This window comes from Centrocercus urophasianus, unplaced genomic scaffold (assembly GCF_019232065.1).
Source record: "Centrocercus urophasianus isolate 14NV4802_14NV808 unplaced genomic scaffold, USGS_Curo_1.0 seq_18, whole genome shotgun sequence".
In the NCBI taxonomy this organism is placed as follows: domain Eukaryota; kingdom Metazoa; phylum Chordata; class Aves; order Galliformes; family Phasianidae; genus Centrocercus; species Centrocercus urophasianus.
Window position 1 is genome coordinate 15,934,391 of NW_024884733.1, and position 12,325 is coordinate 15,946,715.

At 40.8% G+C, this 12,325-nt stretch overlaps 1 protein-coding gene across 1 annotated transcript in view; it reads left to right on the top strand.

Moving 5' to 3' along the window:
* LOC122160760 (vitellogenin-2) overlaps nt 1-10,981 on the top strand; it is a 20,168-nt gene extending 9,187 nt beyond the window's left edge. The window contains exons 19-35 of the mRNA XM_042819623.1: nt 116-301; nt 779-923; nt 1,045-1,267; nt 1,358-1,533; nt 1,883-2,431; nt 2,932-2,982; nt 3,236-3,325; nt 3,741-3,953; nt 4,048-4,190; nt 4,566-4,704; nt 5,253-5,388; nt 5,841-6,027; nt 6,357-6,448; nt 7,516-7,613; nt 8,383-8,542; nt 9,890-10,051; nt 10,740-10,981. Of these exons, the coding sequence (XP_042675557.1) occupies nt 116-301; nt 779-923; nt 1,045-1,267; nt 1,358-1,533; nt 1,883-2,431; nt 2,932-2,982; nt 3,236-3,325; nt 3,741-3,953; nt 4,048-4,190; nt 4,566-4,704; nt 5,253-5,388; nt 5,841-6,027; nt 6,357-6,448; nt 7,516-7,613; nt 8,383-8,542; nt 9,890-10,051; nt 10,740-10,858 (2,869 nt within the window). The 3' untranslated portion in view covers nt 10,859-10,981. The remainder of the gene's footprint in view (nt 1-115; nt 302-778; nt 924-1,044; nt 1,268-1,357; nt 1,534-1,882; nt 2,432-2,931; nt 2,983-3,235; nt 3,326-3,740; nt 3,954-4,047; nt 4,191-4,565; nt 4,705-5,252; nt 5,389-5,840; nt 6,028-6,356; nt 6,449-7,515; nt 7,614-8,382; nt 8,543-9,889; nt 10,052-10,739) is intronic.
* Nucleotides 10,982-12,325: the final 1,344 nt, after the last annotated feature.

Here is a 12,325-nt window from a genome sequence, read left to right on the forward strand (position 1 = left end):
TTTTTTTTTTTTTTTTTTTTTTTTTTTTTTTTTTTTTAATATGACAGAGAACTCAACGTAAAAACGAACACCTTTCTTGCATACAACCACATCACTCTATTTCACTCTATTTCAGTTTATACGTGCATACAGTTGCAACGATGGGTGTCAACACAGAATACTTTCAACATGCTGTTGAAATTCAAGGCGAGGTCCAGACAAGAATGCCAATGAAGTTTGATGCCAAGATAGATGTGAAATTGAAAAATATTAAGATTGAAACAAACCCATGCCGTGAGGAAACTGAGATAGTGGTTGGAAGGTATGATGGCATTACTTCAGGATAATTTGTGTTGTGGAAATCTTATCAAGTTCATGATTCACTGACATTTTATGGAGGTTTCTAGACAAGCAATGTGTAAATAACATTTAGAATAAAGGGCAAAGAAAAATAAGGGAGTCAAAAGTCAGAAGATGCTTCAAATATTTAGGAGCTTAATTTTTATTTTAATTTACTTATTATTTTACTAATTCTTATTTTTAAAATATTTTTATTCCATTTATTTTTTATTTTTTATGTCTCTCATTTTGGAAATTTATTTAAATTTACCCATGCTTTGAAAACCGACTGTGATGTTCCTCGTGACATCTTAATTATCTTAATATTTATGCTAACAGTTGCATATACAGTTCCCATGTTCAAGGAACATACTTCTGTCATAACACTTGACAGAGGCAGGACAATAATTTGTTTAATCCAAATACATGGGTTTACCACTTTCTATGTATATTTTCACAGACATAAGGCTTTTGCTGTATCAAGGAACATAGGAGAACTAGGTGCTGAAAAGAGGACCTCAATTCTTCCGGGAGATGCTCTATTAAAAATCATGGAAGAACCTTTCCAAACATCAGAGAGGGCTTCCAGGGAACATTTCACAATGGTAATCTATTCCTTTTTGCTTGCACAATTACACTTACCCCTTATGTGCTACCTATACCTGCAGTTTTACTCTTGCCTACAATATGCTCCCAGTGGCATTCACATGCTCATCTCCACTACAGCAAGAGCCTGACAGCATGCCAAGGAAACAGTCCCATGGTTCTCAAGAAGATCTTCACCATGGCACAGGAAAAAGAACACATGAACGAGATATTTGCCTCAAAATGCATCGTCTTGGCTGCCAGCTCTGCTTTTCCAGAAGGTCGAGAGATGCCAGTTTCATAAAGAATACATATTTGCACAGATTAATTGGAGAACATGAAGCTAAAATAGTTTTGATGCCAGGTACAATACTGAGCACAAGCCTTTTCTTATTAGGTTTGTTAGTGCCCCTTGAAGCGGTATAACTTTTTAATCTGTGCAATTTGTGTGCAGTTCCTACAGATGCTGATATTGACAAAATTCAGCTGGAGATTCAGGCAGGATATAGAGCAGCTTCCAAAATAATTAATGAGGTAAACTCAGAGTCTGAGGAAGAGGATGAATCATCTCCATATGAGGACATTCAAGCTAAACTGAAGAGGATTCTAGGCATTGAAAATGTGTTCAAGGTAAGAGACTTGGAGCCTGCAAGCGGAGGATATTTTCCAGTAAATAAAGCCATAAAGGATTTGAAGGCTAGGGTGGAAAACTGGCATGGGAAATCCAGGATGGGGTTGCTTCGAAAGGTGCCAGTGCTGTCAGCCCATGTCACATGTGGACAGACTGACCTGAGAGGTGCATCCAGCTGAGGCTGGTCCTCCTTGCTGGGGCACATTTTGGAGAGGAAGAGTGAGCTTCCATGGTGGGGCAGGAAAGGATGTGGTGAGCAGCTTGTCTGACACCCACAGATTTTTCACATTGTAAATACAGAAACAGATGTTTCTCCCCTCTTATAATTTCCTATGAATTATTTTGCAGGTTGCAAACAAAACACGGCACCCGAAAAGTCGGCCATCTAAGAAAGGAAACGCTATGCTAGCAGAGCTTGGGACAGAGCCCAATGCAAAAACTTCCTCCAGCTCATCTTCTGCCTCCTCAACTGCCACCTCTTCTTCCTCATCTTCTGCCTCCTCCCCTAATCATAAAAAGCTTATGGGTGAAGAGGAGAATGATCAAGTAAAGCAAGCTAGAAACAAAGATGCAAGCAGCAGCAGCAGCAGCAGTAGCAGCAGCAAGAGCAGTGACAGCAGTAGCAGCAGCAGCAAGAGCAGTGACAGCAGTAGCAGCAGCAGCAGCAGTAGCAGCAGCAGCAGCAGCAGCGGTAGCAGTAGTAGGAGCAGTAGGAGCAGTAGCAGCAGCAGCAAGACAAGGAGTCGCCATAGCCATCAATCAGGGCGTCTAAGTGACAGCAGCAGCAGCAGCAGGTCAGTGAGTCACCACAGCCATGAGCATCACTCAGGACATCTGGAAGATCACAGCAGTAGCAGCAGCAGCAGCAGCAGCAGCAGCATGCATTCCAAAATATGGGTAACTAATATTTCTTAGTACATTGAAAGATGCTGATAGTATTTGTGAATTGAATTCCTCATGGCAGCTGGCTTTGTATCAAGTTATTAATTGACACAGTAAATATTAGCAACATGAAGTTTTAACATCTATTCTGCAAACACAGCTGCAGTGTCAATAAGCTACAGCTCAGCTGTCCCTGAGAGCATCTCAAAAGTTTCTACGAGTTTGCTGAAACTATTGTTGTAGGCAGCGAAGCATGTTTCACCAATGTATTGCTTTCTGTCTATACAAATTGCTTGTTTATATCTTTATTGTACAGTAGGAACATTAATGCTTTATATATAAACCATTTCAACCATTTTGACTACTGCATTATATGCTTATAACTAAGCGTAGAGAACTATGCATGAATGATAGTTACTAAAATTCTGACTTAGTTCCCAGTGCTCAGAATTGAATACAATTGCGGCATTTCTTTTCTTCCAAGGCTTTTCATCTCCTTGTTATTATTTTCAAAGGGGCGTCATGAGATTTATCAGTATCGCTTTAGATCAGCACACAGACAAGAGGTGAGATTTTCATTCTTAGTTAATTGAGTTTGGAATCTGTTACGAGCTAAATTAAAACCTTGAAATCCACTTGTTGTCTTTGCTGAGGGAAACTGCAGTACTGATAACAGCAAATCAGCTGTGGTAATTCTTCTGAGACTCATCTGAGTAATAAGCTCCATAGCAAAGGATATTCTGCAGCACTGCCTCGTGCAGTTTCTTCGAGAGTGATTTTAAATTACCTTCATGGTCATGATGTGTTTTCTTCCTGCAGTTCCCCAAAAGAAAACTCCCAGGTGACAGAGTTACCAGCAGATACTCCTCTACCAGATCCAGCCATGACACATCCCGAGCTGCTTCCTGGGTTAGTTGCATCATTTCTAGTGACTTTTGACAGCTTGGAAGAGTGGCAGAGTGGCTGTGCATTTGCAGCAATTGTGCAGCTAGGGCAATGGGAACAGAGAAACACTAAATTGTCAAGTTTTGAATATCAGTGAAGAGTGAGACACACGCTGTAGATCCCCTACGTGCTTTTCATGGTTCAGTCATTTAATGGTGAGCATGGTGTAGTTCAGTAAATGGCACAAATTCTCAAATATAGTGATGAGATCCTTCTGTGCTTGCAGGGGCACACTCATGCTAAGGCACATGCATGAGAATATGTGCAGTATATACACTGCTATATATTTGTAGTTTCGTTTTTTTATTTGCTAGATCTTGCATTTAAAATGCTCCTTTGTAATGTTGTTCTTTGCAAACTCTGTCTCCCTTCTTCTTAGCCTAAGTTTCTGGGTGACATCAAAACCCCAGTGCTGGCTGCTTTTCTCCATGGCATTAGTAACAATAAGAAGACAGGAGGCCTCCAGCTTGTTGTATACGCTGATACAGACTCTGTCAGGCCGCGGATGCAGGTATTTGTGACAAACCTCACAGATTCAAGCAAGTGGAAGCTCTGTGCAGATGCTTCGGTCCTCAATGCTCACAAGGCAGTGGTAAGGCTCAAAAATTGTCGCATGCAACTGCATACATAGCAATAAAATAATGTTCCATGTTTTTAACAATGGACCACTTTTCGCTCCATTGTAGGCTTACCTGAAATGGGGCCGGAATTGCCGGGACTACAGGGTTTCTACTGAGCTGGTAACTGGACGGTTTGCTGGGCACCCTGCTGCACAAGTGAAGCTGGAGTGGCCCAAGGTTCCTTCGAGTGTCAGATCAATGGTTGAATGGTGAGGTTTTAACCTTTAGTGGCATTTGTTTATGATACTGGTCAAATGTGAAAAATCACTATCCACCCACGAGGTTCTGGGGAATAAAGTACTAGCTATTTTTGAATTCTGTGAGCTGAGTATTGCCCTTGGACGCAAAACCTGAATGGGAGATATCACCATCCTGTGTACAGTAATACCTTCTGCTGGTCATACTGAAAACCAAAGAACAGGTTCTTTCTCTGAACACTGATCAGTAAAGCAGGGAGTGGTTATAGGGATGTGGCCAGTGATCCTGAAGAACCCGTATCCCACTTCTGCACAAATTTGAGGCTGCCTGGTTTGGATGAGGCCTCTTTTTGCCTCTCTGTTTCACCAGATCTTTCCTTTTTGAAGGTTTTACAAGTTTGTCCCCGGGGCTGCATTTATGCTGGGTTTCTCTGAGAGAATGGGCAAGAATCCTTCTCGACAAGCCAGGATGGTCGTGGCTCTAACTTCTCCAAGGACATGTGATATTGTTGTCAAGCTGCCTGATGTAAATATGAAATGCTGTCATCACTCTCCTATGTTTTCCTCATAGAAAAGTGAGATTGTTGGTGTTGTTTAATTATACAGGGCCAGTTCTTAGAAGGAAAAGCTAAGTAAAGTAAGCATCAGTTTGGGTGTAAATGATGAAAGCAGCTCTTACGAGTGCTCCATCTTTTTGTATTTCATCAAAGAATATTCATACAGTGGTTTCATTCTTGCAAAAAGAGTATGGTGGGTATTCTTGAAGAGATGCATTTCCACCTGTGGGAGCTCCCTTAGTGTTCACATAAATACATTTGAAAAGAAAGTAATATATTCTGTCATAAATACTAACTGAATTATGACCCATACTGTGAAAGAAAATTGCAAGCAGAAGCAAAATCTCGTGCACAGTGAGTCAGATGAACACAGTTCATAATTTCACATAAATTCTTTGTCAACCAAGGCAGAAGAGATTGAAATTGATTTCCATATAGGAGAAAAGGTTTTCTGAGCTGTTTGTTGTGAATACGTGGTACAACTACACTTTTACAGTGCTTCCAAATTCTTTTTCAGATGACCCTCTATCAAGAAGCCATGAGGCTTCCTCTATCGCTTCCTGTGGGTCCGAGGATCCCAGCTTCAGAGCTGCAGCCTCCAATCTGGAATGTCTTTGCTGAAGCCCCCTCTGCAGTGCTCGAGAATTTGAAAGGTCATAGTTGGATCAGGTTCAGAAGCGGGATGTCCTCATTTTCTGGAATTAATTTGAACATCTTTGAATTTTAGTTTTTTTTCTGGGATTATTTGTCTCCAGTCTATTAGGAAATGGAATGCAATAGTGCAGGGATGGTTCATCTGAGAGAGAATATTGTGCATATATAGAGAAAGCATTTCAGGGAAATCAAGACTGACAATTATCTGAAGTGGTAACATAAACTTTATGGCAATTATTTTGTTAGACAGAGGACTGTGTTTTTCATGCATTTTTTTAGAAGTTATGGGTGGCTGGTGGCAAAAAGTCCCTATAGCCTATACAAAAGTATCATATAGAGAAAAAAAAAAACAAAACAACCATGAAATAACATAGCACTAAAAATACAACATGTCCTCTAACGGCTTTTCTTAACAGAAAAGCAAATATTCACTGGCATTTTATTTAACCAGCTCGCTGCTCAGTTTCACACAACAAGATCACAACATTTAATGAAGTCAAGTTCAACTACTCGATGCCAGCAAGCTGCTATCACATCTTGGCTCAGGATTGCAGCTCTGACCTTAAGTTCCTGGTGATGATGAAAAGTGCTGAAGAAGCTACAAACCTTAAAGCCATCAACATCAAGATTGGCAGTCAGTAAGTAACTTCTGTCAGCTGCCATCGCATGAGGGACATCGCATTGCCCATATTGAGTGGGAGAGGAGCTTGGATCTAAGCTTTCCTCAGCTTTGTTCAGCGGCCCATGGATTTTCAGTGTTTTCCTTATTTACTTGCTATGCACACTGAACATGATGCCTATGATGTTGTTATCTTGCATTTAGGTGGCAGGAATGCACCGATGTAATTTAAACAGTTGGAATGTGCTTATGTTGTGCCAGTGATATTTAGTGAGCAAGAAAATCACTTGGTCAGTGTATGTGCATAAATGTGATACAAGCAGGATAAAAACTCTCTTCTTTTAACAGCGAAATTGACATGCATCCTGTGAACGGACAGGTGAAACTGCTGGTGGACGGGGCCGAGAGCCCCACAGCCAACATTTCCCTCATATCTGCTGGTAAGTGGCACAGCATTGCCTTGTTTTCATTTTCATGTGTATGTTAGGAAAAAGAGGAGTAGACAAAAAAATTGTATCAAAGATCTTCCACAAGTTTGTATTCTGTAAGTATTTATACCCTTTGCTGTCAGGTTGTTAGTTAAGAATTTGCATGTTACTTGCTTGCACGTGAATGTTTACAACGATCAATTAGAGCATGAAACACTCGAGGTGGCCAAGCAAAGTAAAGCGTAACTACTGTTTCGTATATTGCTATGTCTCCCACCAGAACTCCAAATTGGAGAAGTGTATCAGTTATGGAATAAACCCTTGCTTGATAAAACCTTCACCACCCTTGTAGAATACAAGATGTTCTCATTTTGCTTCATAGGTATACATCTGGTTAGCATTCTGAAGTCTGCACAGAGAACTGTGCATGTACAGGAAAACTAGGCTGCTTTCTTATTTCCAAGCAGGGATATTTTTTCTGTAAAAGGACACAGGAGGACATTGTTTCATTCTCTGCTACACAGCTGGAGGAATGCACACTGCAGATGCTTCCTGACTGTATCTGTGGTACAGGATTCAGGATAAATCTTGCTGAAATTGGGTTAGCATCTGCCAGTGCAGCGCTCTGCCCTAATTATTATGTACTTAGTGAGCAGTAATTGTGCTAAATATGTCCCCAATGACAATTGTGTTGTTTTTGTATTTTCTTACTCCAATGCAGTGTAGTCAGAGTTTTGAATAGCTGCACAACTACACAGGTATTATAAGCAGCTCTGTAAGACTTTCTAGGAATAAATATGATATGCTATTAACTCCAAGAAAAACAAGTAAACCTGTGATAATTATAATTATTTTCCAACTTTTTACAAACACTTGTTATTCTTGTGTACACTCTTCTTTATTTTTTTAAAGTCTATTCTTCTTGAGAACTAGTGAGGAATTCAAAGCAAAAGAGGCAAAAGAGCATTTTTTAAAAATATGATAGCTACTTTTTCCTCTATTAAAAGAGACAGTTTGGGTCTGCTTGAAGTGTTTTTTTTCTTTTTAAAATTATTATTTATATATTTTTTTTCTTCTAGGTGCTTCTCTGTGGATTCACAATGAAAAGCAAGGGCTTGTACTTGTTGCCCCAGCCTTTGGTATCGATAAATTGTACTTCGATGGACAAACATTCTCGGTATAGTTTCCTCTTCATAAATCTAGATGACTTATTTCTGCAGGATCTCCTTAAATCTTTATGTATGAGTGCAGTACTGTGCGGTAGCAAAGCTAAATCTGTCCAGGCCCTGCCCCCTTCTCCCCCCGCCAGAAAAAGGAACGTAAAAGAAGATAATGCAGCCAGTGCTGCAGAGTCCTTCTCTGTGTTTCTTAATAGGACATCCAAGAATACTTCACCAATACTGATTTACTCTTGCAGCAAGTGTGTGCTGGAAAGTGGGCCTGTGAACATACATAGTTTGAGTCAGCAGTGTATCTGCAAGAAGAAAGAGTTTTCAGCTTCTGTCCATGTTTGAAAGGCTGTACTAGAAAAATGGGAAACAGAAATGTAAGAAAACCAATATTATCGTGCTGCATCTATCATCTACTGGAAAACATCAACCACACAGAAGCTTCAGAATAATAGTCAAAACTAATAATTACTTAATAAGCTAGCCAGGCACAGCAGGTTTTAAAGGCTGCAACGGAGCTAAGTGCACCGCAGCATCATGGCAGTTTGGCATCTGACTGTGAGGGATGTGTGAGTTCTTAGCACAGAAGGAAAGCATTTATATGTTTGTGTGTTGCCATGCTGGAACTAAATGATCTTTGAGGTCCTTTCCAACCCAAGCTGCTCTATGATATGTTATGATACTGAAAGGTACATACATAGCAAAAATCTGTTCCACACTGTTGTTGTGTTTGTTTGTTTTAAATTTGAAATGTTTTTTACTATTCTTTTCTTGAAGATTCAAGTTGCTTTATGGATGGCAGGGAAAACATGTGGAATCTGTGGAAAATATGATGCAGAATGTGAACAGGAGTATCGGATGCCCAATGGATATCTAGCAAAAGATGCTGTGAGCTTTGGTCATTCTTGGATCTTGGAAGAAGCGCCCTGTAAAGGAAGTATGAAAACTATGATTAATTTAATTTAGTATTGTTTAGAAAATGTTAAATCTGTAAATACATTGGGAAAAACATTTGTGAAGGTCTCACTCTTCAGTTATATTAAATATAACCAATATTTTTCAGCTTAGAAAGGAATAAGAAATTAGAAGTTAGTCAAATCCAAAATAAACCCAATCAGTTTAAATTAATCAAGCTGAAATGAAACCACTGTTTTGAAGTGAAAACTATGAAGAAGAAGAAGGTTAAATTAAAAAAGTAAGAAAATAAATTCACTTAGAATATTTTGGTGTAAGCAAATATAACTTTCCAGCCAACATTTGATCCACCAAAAAAGCAGATGGGGATTAGTAATTACTATGGCTCACCACCTGAGTTTCGAACCAGTGCAACCTGTCGAACATTTGAGCACACGAGTAGCTCCAGTGACTTAATTACATAGTTGAAATGAAGGAAAAAATAAAAGGGCTGTATTTTAAGTGTTTCAGTAGATTAGGATCTTACAGTGTGCTCCATTCCCTCAGCTGAGGTTATGGTACAACAGCATCCCATGGAGGATGGAGGAGAACAAGCACATTGCTTTTGTGAACCTGATGGGAAGGACTTACTGTTACCTGGAGATGACTTTCACATGTCCATCTGTATATCAACTGCCATTCTTCTATGTGTCTTCGTAAAGAATACCTGGCATCATACTTGCTTTAGATGTATATGCAGTTCATAGGCGTGCACACAACAAAATTCATTCTATTGCTAGTTGCAGCACTCTGTGTTTCCCTCCAGCATATGGTGAAAATGACTGACATGCTGAGATTAAAGCTTAGACGTGGTTCATTTAGCTACTCACACACTTGTAACTTGTCCTGGGAATCCAAAATGGGACCAGTATTACCAGCTGGCAGCAGTGATATTTGCTCTCTCTGCAGCAGTTTTGAGTCTGAATGATGGTGGTAATGGTGTAATTCTTCAGTTATTGTTTTTATTTGTTTGGAAACACCCCTCTCCTCTTTCTACTGATGAATACTCAAAGCCTTTGTATATGGTTTGGTGGCTATTCAGTGAGCCAGTTTACTTTGCAAAATGTTTATTGGAATGTATTCCAGACTGTTTTTACACGTTAATCTAGAAATTAAGCCAGTTACAGTTGAAATTAACTTTCAGTAACTCCATATCTAATTAGCTGATTTGAAAAGCTTATCAGTCAGTGATGCAGTGCTGCTTTGCTTATGATCAACATTCAGTCTTTATAGAAGCAATTTGCTTGCAGGTTGGCAGATGGGTCAGTCTGGGGAGATTTTAACATTTTGCATGTAAGAACATAAACTACCATCAGTGATTCTGTTACAGCTTGTAAACTGCATCGCTCATTCGTGAAGCTTGAGAAGACGGTTCAGCTTGCGGGTGTTGATTCCAAGTGCTACTCTACAGAGCCTGTGCTGCGCTGTATGAAGGGATGCTCAGCTACCAAGACAACTCCAGTCACTGTTGGTTTCCACTGCCTCCCAGCTGGTAAGCCCGCAGAAATTGTAATTGTTGTAATTTTACTGCTCGTCATGGCAGTGGCATTTAAAATCTAAACTGATCTCCTCTTCATGATCTTTGAATCTAACACTGTAAGGAGAGGGTAAGAGCACAGTCAACGTGTGACTCGGCTGTATTGCAGCATGTGATAATTCAGGATCGTGTTCCACACCTTGAAACAGTGATCCTCATCCTGTATGTTTTCACTTATCACTGCCTTTGGGCATAATCCTGTTTTCCTGAGCTGATTTAGGCCATAGAAGGGCAGGTGTGAACAGGATTCCTGCCCACAAGTGTGGCAATACCGAACATATCCCTTCTACAACTATATTGTAGAGATATTGCATATCAAAGAGATTAGATTAGATAGGTATAGATCATATTGATTATATGTTTGTGTGTGTTTTCAAAGTGTGTTTTCCTTTAAGACCACAATTTCTAAATGTATTCTTAATAAAATTCTACATGGAAGAACTGGTTTCCAATGTAGAAATGACTTATTAAGTAAGTGATTTTCCTGGAACATCTCAGCTTGACTTAGCCGAGTATAAATATGGATGACAGCAAGGAGAAGCCAAGCCTGGTTTAATTAATGATGAGTGCATGGTAAATGCCATACCTTGCAAAACTGCTTCTAAAGCACGCTGCTTGCTTTCCATTTCTTGTTAATCATCAGATTCAGCTACGAGCCTGGCTGACAAACAGATGAAGTTCGACCAGAAGTCAGAGGACATGCAGGATACTGTTGATGCACACACAGCATGTTCATGTGAGAATGAAGAATGCAGTACATGAAGCTGTACACTGCAGCACTGGAGAATACAGAAACATTTTAGTTTTTATTGTGTTGTGTAAGAAGACTCATCTCAAGAAGCAATGGAAACGTTAAATTAAATGCTTAAAGATGTGTGGAATTTTCGCAAGTAATTTAAAGTATTAAACTTTATTATTGTAGAAACTATTCTAATTGCCTATAACTATTTGATTTCATAATAAATACATGCATGGAAAAACCAGTGAAGGCTTCCTTCTTTCACTGACTGTGGCAAGAGGATGTCTGCAGTGCTTCTCTTCACCCCAGTCGAGGCTGTGGCAGCCTGCTGTGTAGATGTACATCAGGCAAGGGTCTGTGGCAGGCCCCACCTGCGATATGGGTCAAGTGGAGTGGCAGAAGCTGCCTACCGGGCACCAGCTTGTTTCCCCTGTGCTTCCTTCCCTGTTGCTGAGATCCTGGGCACCACAGTAGGAATTGGTTGGGCTGGGTGAGACGCGCCCTCTGTGGCAGTAATGCAAAGAGGTGCTCTGCAGTGACAGTGCGTAGGGAACAGCTTTCAGGGAATGAACCTGAACCTCAAGCATATGGACAAGGCTGCTCGGGGGGAGGAAATGTGACGTTCCTGATGCAGCACACAGAAGCTGGTGTGAGTCAAGAGTCTCTGAGCAGAGCTGGGGTGCAAAGCCCACCCACAGCAGGTCTCTCTGGGCATGGTGAGGGATGTACTTGGCTGCCCTGAGTGCTGGAGGCCATAGGGTTCCAGGTGTGTGCTCCTGGTTGGTCTTTCTGTCTGCTCTGGGCTGGACTGGCAGGCTGCATGCCTCTAGTTTTTTGGTAAATTAATTAAAAGAGAAATAAGTAATTTGATTCTTAAAATAAGGAGCAACCAATGAAGGCAAAACTGCACTTTCCTCTTAGCGCATGAATGGAAAGACGGTGGCTGGGCAAAGGGATTGAGAAAGCTCTATACATGTTGTGTCGTTCTGCTTTCTCCAGCAGCATGGGCACTTCAGTGTTTGTATGTATGTGGGTTTTATAGTTTGGAAAGGTAATGTCCTCGATACTGAAGGGAAGCTGTTGGAAAGTCAGCATGAATGGAAGACACCCGAGCAGTGGTAGAAAGGTCAAGGGGGCTCTCAACCCAGGCATCTGGACTTGTGGGTAGTAGGAACCTCAGGGAAGCACATACCTGCCCAGAAGCATCCAGCACACCAGAGGCTTCTTGCAAAGGTGGGCTGCTGGCTCCTTTCTTCAGCCAAAGCTGTGGTGTCGCTGCTGGGGGCCCTGGCCTCATCCTGCCCTGTGCTGTAGGCACTGTTTGGAGCTCCACGGAAATAATGTTCATGGCTGCTCCTGGGCACAGCAGAGTTGATCATTACCTCACACTGGTGATTTTTTTTTCCTATTTCCCCTCCCCCCCAACTTTTTTTTTTTTTTTTTAATTCAGGTTATATCCTCTGGAGAAATGCAAATGGTGAAGAGGTGTG